This window comes from Salminus brasiliensis, chromosome 16 (assembly GCF_030463535.1).
Source record: "Salminus brasiliensis chromosome 16, fSalBra1.hap2, whole genome shotgun sequence".
Lineage (NCBI taxonomy): Eukaryota > Metazoa > Chordata > Actinopteri > Characiformes > Bryconidae > Salminus > Salminus brasiliensis.
Genome location: NC_132893.1, coordinates 19,112,193 through 19,133,458, shown reverse-complemented (window position 1 = coordinate 19,133,458; position 21,266 = coordinate 19,112,193). Strand labels below are relative to the sequence as shown.

The 21,266-nt window shown below is 43.4% G+C and overlaps 1 protein-coding gene across 1 annotated transcript in view; it reads right to left on the bottom strand.

Moving 5' to 3' along the window:
- The window catches only part of dchs1b (dachsous cadherin-related 1b), a 126,426-nt gene extending 109,952 nt beyond the window's left edge, over positions 1 to 16,474 (bottom strand). The window contains exons 1-2 of the mRNA XM_072658555.1: positions 16,136 to 16,474; positions 1,022 to 2,845 (exon numbers count right to left, since the gene is read on the bottom strand). Coding sequence (XP_072514656.1) covers positions 1,022 to 2,824 — 1,803 coding nt within the window. The 5' untranslated portion in view covers positions 2,825 to 2,845; positions 16,136 to 16,474. The remainder of the gene's footprint in view (positions 1 to 1,021; positions 2,846 to 16,135) is intronic.
- Positions 16,475 to 21,266: the final 4,792 nt, after the last annotated feature.

Below are 21,266 nucleotides of genomic sequence, written 5' to 3'. Positions count from 1 at the left end.
ACATTCTAGAACAGTGAAAAACCAACAGCGGTGGCGCGTGGCATGAAATGAGTTCTAAAGACGGAGTCGACTAATAATAACCGGCAAGAAATAGTTTTACACAGAAAGAGCAGAGCGAGAGTTCTTCCACTTCTTTCTTGACGTTGTATCATTATAGCTAAGAACCAAAGGCCTGAAGCATGAGGCGGTATAGCTTAGAATAGGTGTAGAATAGGTGACAACTGACAGAACTTTCTATGTTCTTTTCAGATCCTGGTTTTAGTGTATCTGTATTTCCACTCCGACTATTCCTACCCTTATAGGGAACCCACATTCCAAGGCCCTCTGATCACTAACCAGCCACCCTCTCCAAATATAAGTTAAATGAACCTGCAACAAAGTGGAATTCCAGTATTTATCTAAACTATTTTTTCTGGAGGGTGTTTTTAGCACAGATGCTTCTGTTGGAACCATACGATTTTTCAGCCTTGCGAAGTTCATGGTTCTTTGCAAGAAAAGAGGAAAAACATAAAAGGAAAACATGCCCTAGTTTTCATTTCTGTTGCAGAGAGGCAACAAAAACTTAAAGAACTAGACGGCAATGCCAAAGCGATGCACGGTTGCTAAGTTTATAGCACTGGTCTTAAGCCAATGTTAAAAAAACAGTAGAGAGCATCATTTGATATAAGCCGAGCAACACTTTGTTAGCTGGTCTGCATTCAGAGATAATGTGCAAAATTAAATATTGGTGTCTGTTTCCACAATGCTATCTATCCAAGTAGGTGAAAGACGCACAGAGTAGGTCTGCAAATCCCTTCAATGAGTAAAAATGTTGGCTCATCCTTCTCTAATTACTTTAAATCCTGTGTAATCCAAAATGTGACTGAATCCCTCCATTGTACAGTTGTTTGGGGATACTGAAAAATGTAGAACTCATGTGGGCACAGCATGACTAGCTATTATCTATAAAACAACAGATTACCAAGGAATATCATGCTGGATATACACCACTACTCCACCAACACGCTTTTGTGATCCCTACCTCAAGGAAACAGGTCCCGGCAGCTGTGTTCTCCTTGATGGACACGTTGTAGACGCTGCTCCCAAAGACTGGCTCATTGTCATTAATATCCTGTAGGCTGATTTCCACCAGGGCAGTGGAGGACAAGGGGGGCTTTCCTCCATCTGTAGCTACTACCTTGACACTGGGGTTTGGGTATGTCTCGTAATCCAGCTGAGTAGCTGTAGTGATGATCCCTGTCACAGGGTCAATGGTGAACCAGTCAGAATGCGTGGCCTTGTCAGGTAAGATGCTGTATAGAACATCGCCATTGGGGCCTTGGTCTTTGTCTCGTGCTGTCACTTGTAGCACAAAGCTACCTGGATAAACCACCTCTGGAATAGTTTGCTTGTATGCCTGTTGGTCAAACAGAGGAGGGTTATCGTTGACATCCATCACTTGGATTGTGAAGGACGACTCAGCTCGCAGGGGTGGGGTGCCTGAGTCCGTCGCCATGACACGGAGCTCATACGAGTCTCTTTCTTCGCGATCCAGAACCTGGTCCACATAGATGAGGTAGATGATGCTGTCCTTGGTAGTGAGGGCAAACTTTCCATCCCCACCTTCCAGGGAGACGTTGACGTTGGAATATTCGCCATAATCAGGGTCTGAGACTGAGATTCGGGCAACGTACTGCCCAGGCTGGGCGCCCTCAGATATTCGTGGAGATCCATCCTCACTGAGAAAAATAATGGTCATAGTCGGCTGGTTGTCATTGTAGTCTCGAACGTGAATAGTGACGAAGGCATTCGTGATCTCTGGGTGGCTGGCATTGTCTTTTGCCTGCACTACCAGCTCATGGACCTTCCTTACTTCATAGTCCAAAGGCTTGTTGAGCGTGATAATCCCTGACCTAGGATCAATGACAAAGTACCTGTCTGGGTCGCTTTGCCGGCGGTTGATCTCGTAAAGCACAAGGCCATTGTCACCTTCGTCTGCATCTGAGGCAAACACTTGAAGGATATTACTGCCCTGTGGGAGGCTTTCGGAGATGATAGCATGGTATCTGCTCTGATTAAAAACAGGAGCATGGTCGTTTATATCCTGCACGGTCACATCAAGAGTCATCTGCCCAGTTTTCTTAGGAGATCCCCCATCGAAGGCCTCCAGAAGCAAAGAGTAAGAACCCCTTTTCTCTCTGTCTAGGACACCATTGACTACCAGATCCAGGTAAAGAACCTTGTTTGTTGCTCTTTTGGTCTCCAGCCTGAATACTTGGCCTACATTGCCTTCTTTGATGAGATATCCCTGGGTGGTGAGCTGGTCTTTGTCTGCATCAGTGGCTGGCTCCAGGGAAAACTTGGTCCCTACTGCAGTCTGTTCCGGGATCTTCAGAGAAGCCTTCTTCTTGGGGAAGACTGGTGCATGATCATTGATATCATTCACTCTGATGGACACCTCCACTGTAAGTCCGGTCATAGTGACGGCTATAAAGCTATAGTGATCTCGCTCCTCCCGGTCTAGACGCCGAGCGGTCTTGATGATGCCGGTGGTCTCATCGATGTTGAGATCGCTCCCCACACCAGTGCCTTCATGGTCAGAGATGAAGTAGAGTGAGGCAGTCTCGCCTTGCGGTAATCCGGCACTAATGTCGCCCACTATAGTCCCTGCAGGCTGTTCTTCATCCAACTGTAGCTCCAGGATGCCTGGCGTTGCATCTGCATTGACAGATACTGTTAAGACTTCCACAGCCACAAGCATAAGCAGGAACATCCTTAGTCTCCAGCTTCCTTTCTTGCAAAATCGACTATATATACTATCCCTGGAGCCTTTGAATAACGTCATCACGGCACAGTTCTGTTACACCTGCAAGAAACGAGAGATAAAACAGACCGTCACAACCACAGCCACACTTAGAAAGCACAGTGAAACACCAACCAACGTTCTTCAAATGCAGGCAAATGTCAAACTCCACCATAGCCTTCCATAAGGTGCTGGAATGCATGAGAGGTCTGGTGTAGATCAGTCTGAATTTTCTTTAGAGACCAGAGGCGAAGAAAGGCTTTGGGCCAGCCGGGACACTAAGACTGTAAGACTGAAAGCTCCCTTCCGTGTATCCTACCCACAGCTCTTCTAAAAACATAACACAATCCTCACGCATATCACACACATGGGCTACTCTTTTATACTGGGCTACTCTTAATCTGTTAAGCTTTGCGAGGAATTTCAGGCTGCACTGGGAATGGTTACAGTGCTACCTAATATGAAGTGTTTTATAACTGCCCTACTTCATTAGCATAGAATGTAGCAGGGTTTCCAGGAGCCAGTTCAGTCTGTTCAGCTGTTACTACAGTGTTGGACACCTAACTCCATGCTTTGTGTGGTACGTAGGTACGTTTGAGTGCTGGCTAAAGTATTTTAGGAGGACGCATAACAAGACTTTCAATAGTCTGTATGTATGACCAGTTGAGTGGCTAGGATAACAAAAGTGCGTGACAGGAATGTGGCAAAGATTTAACGATGTTTAAAGTGCTGGGCACAAGGCGGTAAGGGACAGGCTCATTCATTGAACTCCCCATGCTGCTATTTGTCCAGAAGCGCTAACACAAGGAATGTCCTCTGAGTCCAGTCAATGGAACTCCAACAGAAAAAAAGGCTAAAGTGGAAAATACAGAAGTTTGAAAGCTTTCAATGAGATTCTAGTTGTGGAAAGTTCTCCATTAAGAGGGTAAGTTATTAGAAAGAGAGCAAGAAAGATGGAGCGCAAAAGCAAGGCAAGAGTTTGGAGCAGTGTGCGTGCATGTGCATGTGTTTGGAGAGCGGTTCTACTCCTGTCACATATGGGAATGCAGAGCAGTGAGAGCCACAGGTGGCCAGACGTACAGTTGCTATTTCATCCAGAACTTAAAAAAAAAAAATTTGGCACTACAGAGATTAGGCGGCTGTATAGCTTTGGCTGGAACACTGGCTGCTAACCTCAGCCTATGCTGTGTTGAGGAGACTAGCTTCTTGTTGGTAAGAGTGGGGCTTATTCAAGCCATGCTGGCAGACTGCATTTATAGCTGGATTATGATTCCAATTTGTCCTTGTCAGTACTTTTTAAGAAAATGTTTTCCTTATAAGCCACAGAGATCAAAAAGCACATAAAAAAGCACTGAAAATATTTTTTTTTGTTCTGCTACTCCAAAAGGACACATGGCTTCAGTTCAGAAGCATCACACATTCACACTCCCTCTAGTGGCAATAGGAGAAAAGAGTGGTGTAGATAAAGACAAAAGGTGTCATACTTATTTTGAAACAGTACAGATATAGTAATGGAGTATATACATGACTGCCCAGGGTTGGCTTTCTCAAGATTTCGGAGCACTGCTGTGAGGATTTGATAGCATTCAGCAATCAGGAGCATTCGTAAGGTCAGGATGTTGAATGATTACCACCTCAACCCCATCTCGTATCCCAAACGTATCTCAGAAATCCTGGATGGAGCACCATCATTCCAGAGAACACAGTTCCACTGCTCCACAGCTCAATGCTGGGGGGCTTTATACCCCTCTAGCCCACACCTGGTATTAGGCATGGTGCCAATAGGTTCATGTTCATCTGCTCCAGAGAGTCCTATTCTATTTATTCTATTCACATTACTTCTCTACAGGGACTAGACAAGCTGTGTGTATGCATTAGCATGTCTCTGTCAGCAATGGGTGAAACCTAAAGTAGCTTAAGGCATGCATTAGGGGGTGTCTACAAACATTTGGACATATGTTTTGTGTGTATATATATATATATATACACACACACAATACATACACAATACATACATATGTCTAAATATATATATATATATATATATATATATAGAGAGAGAGAGAGAGAGAGACATAATGTGAGTCTGGAAGTTGTATTAAAATTTCATGAATGCCATTTTGGAGGTACAAAGTTTCAGCCTGACAGTGACAGTATCCATTGTACAGTAAGTAAATGTATGTGTGTGTGTGGGAGTGGGTCTATGAGTGTGTGCGTGTATGTGTGCATAAGTTTGTGAGTGTGTGTTTCATGATTGATGTTGGATGTGATTAACCACACAAGCACATATGACTAGTAGGGCTCCATGGAGTCTACCCCACACTGTAATCTAGCTGTTGGTAACCCATCACCAGCACATGCGAGTACAGATACAATCGCAGCCTGTCATGGCTATAGAGCCACATAAACATGGCCAGAACATACACAGACCTATCTGTGGACTATCGCTTGGCAATCACTTGCTTCTCTGCATGCTGTTTCTCACATAAGAACTTGTATTCACATATATCCCACAATCCTTACACCACAGCATCTGCTGACATAAAGGCCAAGAGCTAGCGTGGTCGTTCCTAGGCCATAGGCGTGGGGCGATGCGACTTCAATATTAGGGGTGCGCAACTGGAACTGGCCTATTTTTGCTTTTTTAAGTATGCAATAAAATAGACTGTTTAATAAACTGCCCAAGATACTCTGAGATACTTTGAGGAGATATACAATCTGTCATAATACAATGGAATGCAGTTGATTACTGTTCTAGAAGTACTGTTAATATCCAATATATGCTCAATAAAAAGTGGGTTTGGAGTATTTCTATTGGTCCATTCATCAGGAACATTTGACACAAAGTATATAAACACAGTACTAATTTTTACATGTAAAACATGGAAAAGTACAATACAGGGGATCTCAAAAAAACAATAAATAAGTGTATAATCTCAATATGGGACTACTTCTTAAATTATGAACTTTTTGAGGGGGGAACAGGAGATCAGGGATCCCCCTATAGGCCCCAGCTGGGAGTGCAGTGAGCCTGATCTCTCTCTAATGCCTGTAACAGACGCAGCAGGAACACAAGGGCCAACAGAAGCCAAGTTAAACAGGCTCCAGAGTCGCAAAGGATCTCTCTGAATTGCCGCGCTGCCTCAACAATGTGTCTTATTCTTCTATTTAACGGCTTATTAAAATATATGGCGGGGACCTGTCTGTCTCTCCATCACACAGAATAAACAGACGGCAGACTGAGTGATTGACAGTGGTGTCTGAAGAGAGCTGGCAGGGGGGGGCTTTTCTGTTCCCTGCATTGCTACACGGTGGCATCTAGAACTGCAGCCGCCATCTTGGAACAGCTGGGGAGCAGGATTTATGTTGTATGTCTAAAGAGTTGCTCAGACGCTATGTTATGTTTGCTATCGCATCCATTTCAATTCATTTGTTCCGTACAGACTTTACTTTAGCAATGCTGAGAGTGTGGCTTGGCTGTACTGCCATAAAGCAAAGAGCATCTTGACAATTGGGTTCCAGCACCTGTGTGTTCTTGCACCACTAATAACGGATTTCGTACAGTTCAGTAAAGTGCAGAGTTTGAGCATTACACGTCAGCAGTTAACAGGGCAGATAAGCTAAGCAGAGCTTCACTGTTTGAGAAGGTAGTAAGAATAGGGAGATTTAAACCACTGCAGATGTTGCAGCCTCCTGCACACGTCCACGTCTCTAATTCTGTCAGCGTTTGGTTTTTGGAGTTTTATGCTGTTCTTCCTCCTCGTTCTTTATCATCACTGAAGATGATTAGGCCAGTAATAAACATTAAAAGCTACTTAAGAGTGAAAACCACAATGGCTTAAATAACCATCGTTTTCACTCGTAAATGTTGGCTTTCTGGAGGTTTCATTTTTCAGGATGCTGACTGGCTTTTGCTTCCCCGTGCAGAACTGGTAAGGAATGCACTCCTACTCAGTTTCCAGGACTTAGACAACCACAATGCCTGAGCCTTCTGCATATAGCCATCCAGCTGTCAACAGGGAGTTAGCTTTGGGAAAAGGTGGTAGACGGGTCTCAGCAAGCAACAGCTATTTTATGAACAAGGGCCGATCCTTTTACATCCATGCAGGGAACAGGGATGGCAGCTGTGTGCTGGCGCAGCTGACTTGAAGAACATCAAAAAAGCATCAGAAATGGCTTTAACCCTAAAATTTACAGATTTATCACCACAAATATTAAAAATTTACATCAGTACTGGGGATGTCCTGACTTTGTAGCTTTGGTGAAGCAATGTCACACCACTCGAGACAATGCTGCTTAGCCCGAGTCATATCTGTGCAATATTAGGCTACCACAACAGTCCACACAGTTCTTTCACTTCCTGTATCTCTCTAGCTTGTAAACTGCCCACGTACAAAGCAGGATTTCAATGGAGTGGAGTAGAGGAGTAAAAGTGAACAGGAATTTTGGGGCCCATAAAAAGATATTACGTTGAGCCCCACAACTCTAACAGTTCTGCCAAAATACTCAACTAATACATTTTTGAGGGCCCCTGTCAGTCTCAGGCCCTTGGAATTGTTCAAAGGCCCGCCCATCATACGGTGCCCCTGAAAGTGAATTACACTCCCCACCTATAGGGGGAGCCCAGAAGTAAAAAAAAAAAACATCTCGCATAATGCTGCTTTAATATTCACTCTAATAAGTAAAGATGCTACAAAAGGTTCTTTGAGCGATGCCATAGAAGAACCACTTTTTGTTCCGTAAAGAACCATTTTTGTAATGGAGATGTGACCTTTAAATTGATAAAGACCCATTACATCAAGAGAAAGATTTTTGGGTCCTCCAAATGTTCATCATCACACTTCTTTACACATCTCTATGACAAGCATCTTTGGTTCTTTATGGAACCAAAAGTGGTTCTTCTATGGCATCAGTCAAAGAACCAGTTGTAGCACCTTTATTTATAAGAGTGTACACCTTACCTGATCCATGAAAATATGCCTGAGCAGAGCCAGAGTATTAGATCGGGGCATCCCTATTTAACACTGTCATAAAAAACATCACCTCAAACATCTGAAATCCAAGAACTTTTGAAGCATTTCCATTGGACCAACCATCACTACATATTCCCACGGTTGTGGGAATGGCACACAAAAATGAACCGAACTGAAAAAAATAAAACGGTTACAGGTGCCTGTATGTAAGAGCACTTAAGGTTCTGGAGAGCTGGAACGCTGGTATTTGAGTGACCCATTTCTCAGCTTGAACAGGAGTATAAAGCTATGCTAGGTCAGCAAAGCATTTGGTGTGGATCTCACATCTCCGCAGGGCAGTAAAGTGGCCTAATATGTAAGAACGTTTAAAAAGGTGCTAACAGAGCCTCACCGGCTACTCCTATGGTATGTACTGGATCCCTTAAAACCTCTTTAGTGAAATAATGTCCAAGATGACGCTCCGGAGAGCAATCACAGGCTAATTTGTTCAGCGCATAAGACCCTCCGTGTACTTAAGCAAAACACTTAAACCATCAAGGTTCGAGGGACTGGTGCGAGGGAACAGGGCTGCGCAGAACAAGCGAGTGCCGGAGGACGAGTAGAGCTGCGCCCATGCCAGAGTATGACTCAGGATAAGGATAACTCCACTTACGGGAGGTGTGGGGAGCTTCAGTACACGCGACCCTGACAGCGATCAGGGTCAGGTGAACAAATGAAAGCCTGTTTTTGATTTACAGATTCACTGATGCTGACGCAAGCCAGCAGGGGCCGCGCGGTGTAACACTTTTCCGGACAGTTCCCTCTGCAAACACACACAAGCGTGCACACGCCGTCTACTTGTTTGCTTTTTTACAGCCTCCCTGAGAGGCAGGTTTAATGGGATATGAAGTTTCCCGAAAAAGAGTTGTTACAGCCGAAACACGGCGCTGTATTCGCCGTAAAAACGAGAGGAAATAAACTCCAGGGCTTCCAAGTTTCCCCTCTCAAACTGGAGGTGAGGCCAGAGAAAACAAAACAGGGGTTTCAGGCAGTGACCCCACAAGTCCAGGTGATACATGTTTCATGCCAGGCTGTGTGCTCATACAGGCCGTCTGCTCTCGCTGTACTTTCAATGATATCGCCAGGCTGAAGCTGATCGAGTTTCACAAGTCCTTTCTTGGTTTCCTTAAAGCGAAAGATTACCTTAAAGTTACCCTTATTTATAAAGCTTCCCCTTAACCCCAGATGTAGTCAATCAGCCCAACGTTAGGTGCCCAAACTGTGCTTCCATAGTTTTGCACTGGAACTACAAGGATAGTGTTGCTAAAAAAGGAATGGAAGCTCCATCCCTACAAATTAGCATCATGTTAACTGCATGGCTAAACGACATTGTTAAGGCCTTAAAGCGGGATTCCACCAATGTTTTCAAATTTCTGCACAGTTAAAGCAGCATTATGTAGCATTTTGACCTTAAAATAACATAAAACATAGTGATACTCCACTGACATTTAATAGGGAGAGTAGTGCTTCTATCATTGGTACTCCAAACTTGCTATGTGCTTGCAGAGATCAGTTCTGTATCTCTCCACTTGCTTTTCACAAATGCATGTGAAAAGCATGTCTCTCAATAATGGCTGAAAAAGTGTGAATTCTGCTACCTGGCTGTACAGAAAGCAAGGAGCAAGAAATGCCAGTTCTCACATAATGCTGCTTTAATCGGATTGGATCGAATTCCTCTAAAAAGCTACATCACAGTAACTTATGACCTGAAACAGTTATACATTTGCTGCTTGATACCTGAGACACTGCTTTGCAATAGTTTTGGATTATATTGTGGGGGCTCTATAGCCCAAAGGTTAGAGAAGCTTGCTTGGGACCGTAACAACAGGGTGGCTCCTGGTTTAGTTTTTATCTACTGTGTGAATTGTGTAAATTACATTTCTTTTTTTTATCAAACTACCGCCAGCCACAAGTCCAGCCACTCCAAGAACTACATGTCAGCATTGCCAAATGTTATTTCCCTCTTTCGGTCTTGGAACAGCGTCTGATTTTTTGGGTGCACCTTTCAGATCTCTAAATCTTCCTGGAAGCATGCTGGAAAAACACTGAAGTCATTCTTTTTCCCATGGGAACAGTGAAGTGTCGACCAAGAGTGACTTGAAACGTGTAAAAATGTTGATGGTTGAACCGCTTCCAGCAAAGTTACCACATGACATCGATCATCTACCGACACCTAATACTCAATAGAACTGCTGTGTTATATTCCAGCTTTCAAAGTAGCATATAAATATCGCAAACTGGAATTTACTAGAGACAAAACACAGGGTGAAAAGCCAAAACTGGTTCACAGGAATCAAAAGCATCCCTGTATTATACATCCGAATCACTTTCCCATCTCCTCACCTCTCCAATGAAAAGTTATATTATTCTTCCATGAGTAAAATAAATACAGAGCCGTGCATTTCGTTGCTTTTTCCGCTGCGTGATTTGCCAGATTTCAATTCAATAACATAATCACATTAGGGCACAGAAGACATTTGTCCTGGCTGGGGGGACTGAGCACGAGAGAAAGATGCGGAGAACCGGTTCAAGCTGTGAATGACTGAGACAAATCAAAAACAACCTGCGGTTTCCATGTTGTGATCGGAGCTGGGTTCATTCCTGCAGGGTTTGCGGTGCGATGGGCACTCTCTTGAGGAATAAAAACTCCACGGGGAAACAGAGACGGAGAGAGAGACGAGGTCACTGAATTATTAATACGTAAAAGGGCTGCCTGGTTATTGGAGAAGACAAGATGTTAAACACAGCAATGGCAAGAGATCAAATTCCAGAATACACTATTGCAGATTCCAGCCACCGAATGCTCCACAGTTACGTCTGGCCCTGATGCAATAAATTCCCGAGCCGGATCAAACGGAGCTCAATTTGATTGGGTCTCGGCACTACATAGACGTAAAACGCTTGATTGGCACTGAAAGACTTCTCCGTTTGATGAAAGTGGCTTGCGCATGGAGCTCTGTGGGTTGCTATTACTCCAGCTATGCAGGAATATCCCTCCATCGCTCAGCACTTTGATCATCCTTGCTCATTTATTTGCTCGCATAGTGTGCTCAAATGAGCAGGGTTGCCACAGTGAAGTCAACACCAGCTGAGATACTTTGCATCGCCATTAAAAAAAAACCTGATTGGGTCAGCCAGCTGTGCTTTCAAAAGTGACTTCATTTAGTCATAGAAACTTAATACCCAAAAGTTTGGGTAAATTCGGCTTGTTCTACGGCAGATGCCTGGTCTCTAATGGGAAAAGTACATAGGCTTTGTAGGGTATTGTTTGCACAATGTTGTATCAGTAAGAACGAGTTCTCTGTGCCCATTGAGTCCAATTGGTGGGAACCAACATTTCCCATATTCACACATTTACAAAAGGGAACCTAGTTTTACAAGCACTTATGCGAGTAACGTATGGATATTAAAACGGAACATGTGAATAATATGGCATTGGGTCTCATTAAATGTCAGTCTAAACCTGGCTGCAGGGCTAAGAGCTTGTTGCTGAGGCCAACCCACATCAATAGCCAGGGCTTCACTCTTTCCGAAGCCTTGCTCCACAGCTGGTGTTGGCAGGAGCTGGTCTTTTACGCCGATCTGAGACCAGGTGGTGGTTCTTTAGTAATTCTTAAGGTTAGGACTTAAGGTCCAGTATCAGCATAGAGGTCCACCACAGTCACAGGAACCATGCCTCAGTAGACGTTCACATGGACTTGAGCAAACACAGGCCTTATCTTCAAGCATGCTGTTTCCAGCCCATTTGCCTGAGGTTAGGCTTGAGCTGAATGCCCATTACCAGCAAAAAAAAAAAAAGAAAAACCCAACACACACAACAGAAATGCCACTACAGGCAGGCCAGTCAGTCAGATCAAGGTTCCTTACACTCCTAAAAATAACGGTGCCACAAAGTGTTTTATGCGTGATGCTACAGAAGGACTACTGGAAAACTGGTCGGTGGGTGCAGTAGATGGACACCCAGATGGTCCATAATTTTGCTCTATCCCTTTGTGTTGTGAGTTGAGCAAAAATAAGAACATCTCAGATTCCTAGAGGGCTGCTTTTAGAACTGCTGCTCTGAAAGGCCAACAGTGGTTCATCTTTAGCATCTTCCATGAACCTTTGTTTCTCAGTGAAGACTACAATGGAATTCACACCATTTCCTTAGCTCCTGAGACTAGACGTAGTAAAGCATCTTCTATTCACAGGCATTGATGTTTCTAGGCCCCTTCAGAAGGTCAAGAAGCAAGGGTCAGCAACCTTATCTGTAATGGGATGGTGTGCCTGCAGTGCTGGTTTCAATCTAACCAAACAGAAGCCCACCCTTTATAACTAATCGAGTGTTTGAATACTGAGACACCAACTGTTTTTGCCCTGAAGGGATGTTTTTTCCTCATGAAACCATGGAACCACCCATTGGACATCGAAACATGATTGGTTGATTCCACTCTCAGTTCCCAATTACGCTGGTCTTAAGCAATTGGAGATCTTGCCTGGCTGCCACTTCTCTGAAGGCCTAAAAGGCCCTGAGAGTTTCCCCACTGTAGAAAATGCTCCTTGCATGCTTTACAATGCATGTAAAAACAGGATCCCCGCTGTTAATAAACAGTGCTTTTCCTCAGGTTTGTGAAAAATGTGTTCTTCTTGGTGGTGATCACTTCTAGCCATGAGATTCTGATGACAAACCTACGAACTGCTTCCTTCTCTCCGTGCCCCTCTTTCTCTCCCTTCCTGTGGTATGAACTGACTCTCTGGTGTGGATCAATGGATTTCATCACTTCAAACAAAACCTCAGCGGAAAACAAAGCTTTCTTATAGTGCAGGCTACACTACCACAGTGTGCGTGCAACTCTACAAGTTGCTATGAACCCAACAACCTTTGACTTTCACAACTCCATGCACTGTATGTTAGCAGAATACATACCAACATTAAAAAAAAACTGAGAAATAGAGGTTGAGGCAACTAACCAGCTTTAAATTGGAATTCCGCGATCTCACTCAACGAGAATACACCATTACCTTATTATCCTTTTTGAGAGGCTATTAATAATAATAATAACCTTCCATGGGCAGAAAGGAGACCATGGTTTCCAGGAGAACAACATTATTCTGGAGCATTTAGACATAATAGCTTTTTTGCTTTAACTAGAGTGCCAGCAAGCTGACAGCATAGGCCAACTATAGAAAGTGTGTTGCAAACTAATTAAAATGGAATGCTCTGCAGGCATTACGTTTTCTCCCTCTCCATCGAACTGGAGCTCTGTTTTTTTCAGTTCATTCAGCAATAAGACAGTTATGATCAGCAGAAGAGGCAAGCGGGGAGGGGTTAAATTCTTGCGTAAACATTTCCCCACGGCTACTTAAGAGAGAGGGATCAGACGCGCAATCTTATTTGTTCTCTCGGCACTCTCGCTCATGTCATCTGTTATTCATTGTAGTGTGTGTGTGTGCATGTCTGTGTGTGTGTGTGTGTGTGTGAGCATGCTTGCAATTTCTGACCCTAGTACTTAACATTCAGCTTTTCAAACATAAGGCACAAGCGGTGATTGAGATAACGTTTACCACAAAAGATACAGAGAGATATTAGTAGCGTAATAGCAGTCGTGGAAGTATAGCTCCACTGTGGCAGGGAAACTATGCAGTTCCAGAGGTACAACAGTAGTTCTTGTCCAGTCTGTCATGAAACGCCAAGCCTTAAAGAGCCCTAGAATGGAAAACTCTATTTGTCTTGGCAAAGCTGAATAATGAGAGTTCAGTGCATGGAGGTGATATACTGTGAAACCTCGGTCAACACTGATGTCTCTTCATTAAACGGAAAATGCAGCATAAAAAAAACAGAGCTGTAAAACAGGCCTATTTCAAAACCCAGGACGCCTTACGCCCCCAAAATTTAGGCTGAGCGCGACAGCTACTTCAGGACAATATGGAAGCGAGACTTAGAAAGGCTATAAGCTAAAAGAATAAAAGCTAAAGCATTTTTATCATATGCTTATCAGATGCTTATTATATGTACATCAAAGAACAATCGAAAAAACTCAATAAAGGCACCTTTACAGGGCCCGTATCCTCATTTTCCGAATGCCAACAACAGCCAAATCAAAACAAGTACTTTTACCATGATAAGGTTTAGCTTTGATGTAAGTAAGTAAGACAAAATTAGGTATTCCTTCCTGACTGCAGAGAAAACTCTATTTTTCATCCTCCTTCAAACTAAAATGCTTAGAATTACAGCAAACCTGTAAACTTCATCACTGCAATAACAATTAAATTGTTAAAAAATAAAAAAGCTATACTATGCAGTAGAGGTCTCAGCACCACAGTCTGAACAAGACACAGCCAGTATCCCTGTGCTTGTGAGGCACACTCTGCCCTACACCTCAGACTAGCAGGCATCCCAGTAGTAACACTGTAAGCCTTCAGCCCTCGTCAGGAGCAGCTGTGTGATCCGCATCCAAGTGATGACGAGCTGTATTAACAGACCGCCCCTCACTGGGTACTGTTTTATTTTATGGTCCTGTGATCTGCAACCCATGCTGGGAGTGCACATGTGTACTCTGTGTGCCCGGACCTCACCGGTGCCCTACTGGAGTGATTGGGGATGGATGCACCGCACACTTTGGAGCTTTCTTTAATCTGTGCCTCTATATCTTTCGTCTAATAGGCCTGACTCAGCTCTTGGTTTGTAATTATCCAGCCCTCCAGGGCATGTGTAACAACAGGCAAACAGGCATCTAAATCTACAGTGCATGGGGTCTCCAGGACCTAGACCACTGTCGTGCTAGATGTGGCTATGAGCAATCTGCTGATCTGAGACCAGACCAGGTTGGTGGCTAGGCTTTGAAATAAATTGAGACTGAATTGATTTAGAGGTTAAATCCCAAACTGCTTCTTATTGGCAATCTGGGGCATTCTCTCTCGTCTAAATACGTGGCGAGTAATAGTGGCCACTCGTTATTTTATTTTATTTTATTTTTTTTTTTTTTTTGGATGTACTAAATTATCTAAATGTAATCCAAATTAAAGTAACCTAGATGGTTTTAATAGATTTCAAAATTAAAATGAATTAATTATTTTTTTTCTCATGAACGCAGCACCGATTTGAAGACGTAGTGCACTCTTTAAGTGCACTAAAAAGGGAGCATGCAGTCATGCAGTCGAGATTCAGCCTAAAGTACAGCAAGTCTTTGGAGAGGATAAGCCCGTTTAAATGAAGTGAATAAAAGGAGCCACAAAATAATAAACTCAGTCCAAACAAAGCTAAAGTCTTCTTCGCCCCCTCGCTGAACATGGGACATCCCCAGACCTGCAGCGCAGCTCACCTGCGACTCTCTCAGGCTGAATCAATATGCGCTTCTCCTCAGACCCCCAAACCCCCCCAACACCCCCCCCCCCTCCTCCTCCTCCTCTCTCTCTCTCTCTCTCTCTCTCTCTCTCTTTTACCCTTACTTCCCCAGCCATGACGTTCGTGTTGGTTTAATTACAGCCCTCTCTGTTAAATGAAGGAGCCTAAATGTTAGCCCCGGCTAAACGCGGCTGAGGTGAGCAGTAGCCCTGCTGCTAGCTGAGCTGCGCCGCTTGCCCGCGGTCACAGGCGGCACACCGCGCCCGGGCTGCTGGAGGGGAAACCGGAACCGGCCATTCTGAGAAAACACCAGCATATGATTCTCGTTAAATCGAGGGCGAGTTTTCTGACACTGTAGTGACCACCTGGACGCCTGGACTGAAATATGGTTCTCGTGTAACTGGAGCATCTCCGACAGACCCGCTCCTGAACCTGCCTCCTGCTGGGCCAGTCCAGTCAGAGACCCCTCACTCAACTCACTACAGTTACAGTAATGTCAGTCAGCATTATGCTATAACAGCGAGTCGTCACATATTTATTGATTGACTGATTGATTGATTGATTATTGGCTACAGGAGTGTGAATGAATAGAGGCCGTTTTTCACTCAGAGCGCAGAGACTGGCTCACATGCAGTCAGCAGTCACATCCATATGGTCTTCCTTAGATCAATATCAGATCGATATCAGATCGATATCAGATCAATCACATCACTGCTGTCTTTATTTCGGCCATAAAATAGGCTACGTGGACGACCAAGCCTTAAGGTCTCACTACAGCGGGATGAATGGAGCTGGTCCTGCCTGCCAGCCAGCCAGCCTGCCTCCCTCCCTCTCTCTCTCTCTCCCTCTCTCTCTCTCTCCCCTCTCTCTCTCTCTCTCTGTCTGTTGTATAGAAATGCATGAATGGGGGGACGAGCGAATCACCAGCGCGTCCACAGCCAAATCCTGCAAATGGAGAAGTGCCGCACATTTACGCTGAATGAACAGAGGAGAAAACTGCAGCTGCCCTTCGCTTACACTCATCCGCCCGAAGCTGCTCCGCTCCGTCTCCGCTCATCCGTCGGGTCCCCCTACTAGTATCCCTATGCGGGTGTGTTTCCAGCTCGCTCCAGAGCAAGAGATCCAGAAGAAAATGAGCCTAAATCCGCGCTTCCAGTCCTGGTGTGACTGACAATTAAGCCTAGCGGACCACTGCTGTTAGATGGAGAAGAGCTGTCCCGAGATTTCCCCCCAAACCGTAAAGACCCCCGTGTCCACTTCTCACAAGGATGCAGCAGAAGCAGGAGGCAGCTCCGTATAACGGCTCCTCCAGCATCTAATCCAGCGAGCGCTGAAAGGCGAGTGGCCACACCGCATCTCACCGACTGAAATCCGACCCCATAGCCGCGTTATGTTCCCCCCACCCGTTTTCCGGCAAGACCCGCCCACTGCGCGGCGGAATCGCGCGACCTGTGCCACGATTGGCTGGTCGTATCAAGCCTCCCGCGATGATTGGCTGACAGTTCATGCTGGCGAGTACGAACCAGTCCTAGGGCTTGGCGGAATATGGGTGGGTGAAAAAGCCGAGCGCAGCCCACCCTCCTCCTCATTTGAGTTGCTAATATATGCGACACGTGGGGGCTACACACAAAAAAGGGGGGGAAGAGAGGAAAAAAAGGGGGAGAAAGGAGTGGTTCTGGTAGGCTTTGGTGCCACCATGCTCTGCCTCAGAGAATTGGTTTTCAAGACAAAGAGCTGGATGAGAAGGCTGGAGCTTCTGGTCTGAAATAATCACAGAAATGAATCAATCAAGATCATAAATGAATCAATTGGAAAATCAAGTAGATGTTGTTATTAGGGATGTGTGTGTGGGGGGGGGGGGGCATGTTTTAAATGTTCTGGGGTCTTAAAATGAGTTCTGTCTGTATTTCTAGGTGTATTTCAATGCTAGGTGTTCAGGTTTGGTGATGAGTGAGTCGTCGCAACGTGAAATGACGGGCCACGCAAGAAGCAGGGAGGATGTCCGTGGTCATGAATTGCAGCGCCGAGAGCTTGGACACACACCACTGCTTGAGCGTGCCGGAGCAGCAGGAGCATCAGCAGAACAACAGGGCCATTAATCAACCTGGATTTTAGGTCAAGAATATACTGCCTTTGCTGGGCCGTAACATGGGGAGAGAGGATTGTGTGTGTAAAGTCTTAGGGAGGAGGAGAACAGCAATATTTTTCTATTTATGCTCAGACAGACAGCGGGGATGGAGCTCAGGTGCCTTTATAGAGGATATGAAAGAGGATATATATGGGGAGGAGTAGCAAAAAAATGTGGACACTTGAGATGAATGGGTTCTAATGCGTGCACATTGTTTATGCTGTAAGTATGGTGTGAGTAAGTTTCGTTGCGAGAAAGGAGCGCCGCAGAGATTTTCAATACACGTTCTTAAATGCTAGCAGATGGAGTAATTGTGTCACTCCTGTTCGAGTGTTCAGGGAGTCCTTGTCCACACAGCTCCAGATTTATTCCCATAGAGCGTCTGGAAACACATGCCTGGGACCCATTTGGCTCCTGTTCATATCCTTTACATTTTAGTCCCAACCACTCTGATCTTATCACTCCCATTGTGATCTAACTGCACTCTCTCACTGGCTGCCGCAAGTCTTCATACAGGTCACGACTCTGGTCCGAGGCATTCGTTTTAATGAAGGGATCTCTGGCCAGTTATCTGTCTTTTTGGACCAGCTGTAAATCCAGGCTGGGTCGCTGGGAGGTCATTTGGTTCTCCCTCATTTGGAATTAATGGGGGTTCTCACCCAAGGTACCAGAACCATTTGAACGGGGTACGTTTTTTAATATTAAACATTTTTTTAATGGACTTTTCACAAGCTTGGACATTGCATCATACCGGACGAGTCACGCAAACAAGTCATGCATCATAATGTTAGATTCGGCAATAAAGCGAGTACAGTCGACCAGTACAGTCGAAAATAGCCACAAAAGACGGCAAATGATTTTGGGGTTCAGCAAGTCAGCTCCCAAATGAGGACCATTTTCTTTTTCAGTTCCCATCTTCCATTATCAGTGCATCTGCTGGCGAGGGCCCATTCAGGCAGGTGTCTGGTCCTATTATCTGATTCACACTTCCTTCCACTCAAAGCAAGCGATGAGGTCACCCACTGTAATTCTGAGAGGGGAAAGGGTGTTGTTTCCACCACAGCGTTGTTGCAGGCTCTGCTGGTTGAGTCTCAGTCTGGCCCTGAACAAGAAACAGAGGCGGCAGTCAGTCAACGGATCAGTCGGCCTTTATTTTTATGAGCACCTTTTAGCACCTTTTGTGCGAACAGTTGCCATTCAGAACGCTGTACAGATTGACATACAGTTACAACAAACAATTAGGATGAACACTGGTAACATGGTGCACTTCTCTGCTAGTTTTCCAAATCACTGCAATTCCATATAAATGAACAAGACACATGTGTATATGTGTAAATCTCACACTATTCAAAAGTAGCACAGGCTTAGAACATCTGTGAGTTCTATTGTGAGACACTGCTTTTGCAGGGGTAACCTTTATTAGTGCTTATTATGAAATACATATTCATTTAAAATTTTTAATCCCACCGAGACAGCACTACAGCTGTAAATCCTGGGATATACAGTTCTCTACACCTTACTACGAAGTTACCATAGATTTGCCATTGTTTTTTTCTCTATTGTGGTGTACCCTAAAGCAGAGGTACCTAATAGGCGGACCACGGCCCAGGTCCAGACCCAGACACTGTCCTATCCAGACCTGGACCTATAATCGATAAACTCCTGAGAACCATTTCATTGTGATGCAGTGTTTATTTTAACCAGCAGATTTTTTCTAGCCTTTCCGGTAGACATCTAGCAGCCCAGGACACTCACAGACCAATCACATGCATTGTAAATATCACACCTGGCCCTACTTAGCCAGTCAGATCTGTGCAATATGATGATCCTTGCAACTTGAGTGAGTGACACACACACATACACACACACACACACAGAGAAGAGACTAGAGACAGCAGTCAGAGAAGAAAGCAAGTCAGAGGAAAGTTTATCCACATGGCTGCTCTAAAAAGTGGAGTGGAAACTGAGCTTTTAATGAAGAATGGACAGACTGGTACATGTCTATTCTTCCCATGAGCGATTCTCACCCAGTATGTCTTTTCCAATTGTTCAGAGCCTGTGGCGATTATTAAAAGCAGTAATGTGAAGTTAACCCCCTAACGCAGAAATGTACTAAGGTGTATTACTCAGTAACTACAGGGACTTTTGTACAAACTGGTAAGGCTATTCTTTGGTAATAGAAGTCTGTAATTACACGTTCGAGCTCTATTTTAAAAATTTGAATTGAAATAAGAAAAGAAAAAATATTTAGTGTATTAATTATTAATAATTCATCCAATTGATGGTGAACAATCAGTGAAACCGACAATAAATATTGTTGTAATATGTTATATTTGTAATTGTGCTTGTAATTTGATTTCACATTCAATTGTTGACTACATAAAATGTTAATGTAACTACTAGGCTACTTCAGTACTTGGCACTAAGTCATAATGCAAGGTAGACATCATGATGTTCCAGGCCTTGGCTCGAGAGACTTTTCTCTAACTGGATCTCTGAATTTTAATTAAGCACCCCTGCCCTAGAGAATCGCTTCTGGAACTATGATATATTCTCTTGTGCTGATGTCAATGTTATATTTAAGTAGAATAAACTCTTTTTTTTCTATGACAGATGTCTTTGTTATTCCAAATACAGCAATGTTGAGAATAGCAGTGTTTATAAATAACAGACCAGAAGAGACGGCTTAAGTTGTCAAGTTTGACTGGCAATTTCCCTACCGTATAAGGACACTGCAACAGAAAGTTTAGACCACAAAGTGTCTAGAATAAACAGTTCGGTATGATATCTCACTAGTTATAAGGATTTTAATTAAGAATCTAATTTACTTTTATTATTTTATTAAATGTTGTAAAATCAAGGACATTTAGGCCCCCATTTTCATTTCATTTTTGCTACCACCTTTTGAAATGTGAAATGAAGCTTTTTCTCTAAATAAACTGGAATACTATTTTAGCAAGAAGGCCACAGAAGGCCTGTGGGACATCTGGAGAGGCGAAAGGAGAAAATATAAGACGCACAAGAAAGGCACTTTGCTTTAGTTAAGACTTGTAGACTGAGATTTCCTGCCAGCCATGAGGTAAATTTCATCCAGATAGAATCAGCTGGTTTCAGGTGTGTGAAATCTTAGTAATCTTAGTTTAAAAAAAAAAAAAAAAAAAAAAAAAAAAATATATATATATATATATATATATATATATATATATATATATATATATATATATATATATATATACAAAAAGATACATACATGCACATAGTCTAATACTTAAAAAATTAAAATTAAAAATTAACTCTCTTAAACTCTATTCAGCCATATCCACATTATGAAGACAATTCTAAATAAAGAATATCCAAAAAGGAGTGCATCCAGTGTGTGATAGAAAGAGGATAAGGTGGAAGCTAGTGCTGAACAATCATTTTTTAGCAGTTGCCAACCATAATTTGCATACTCTCTTTGCAATAGGAAAAGCAGAACTGTCGAGCATTAAGCATATTGGGAAATTTATATCAGTAATGAAGGAAGAATTCTAATGACCTTATTCCAAACAATTAGCACCTCTGAATAATTGCAGAATGTATGCATAAACATGCCCAAGGTGTTATTACTGCAGAATGTACAGTAGGAGGCTAGTCCTATTAGATATCTTATCTAATGTTATATACATTCTGTGACACTGTGATTTTAAAAAGCATGAACGGATGGTTTGGGTTATTAATGGAATCAGCAATGAAATTGCTTATTTCTTTATATCTAGCAATTATATCTTTTACAGAAATTTCACAAATTTAGATTTTATGGCAAATTAAGTTTGCTGTAATCGCTAAAACAGCAGTTGTAAGTGAGCTTATTTCTCAATTCTATTGTGTTTTGAATGAGACTGTTATTTACATTAGAAGACACTGAATGTAGTCATTTTTTCTATTCATGTGAGGACATGCTATCCAGTGAGCACTGAGATCTGACACTATGTTGCTTAGCGACTTTGGTTTCCACAGCTATGGCACTAATGCAGATTT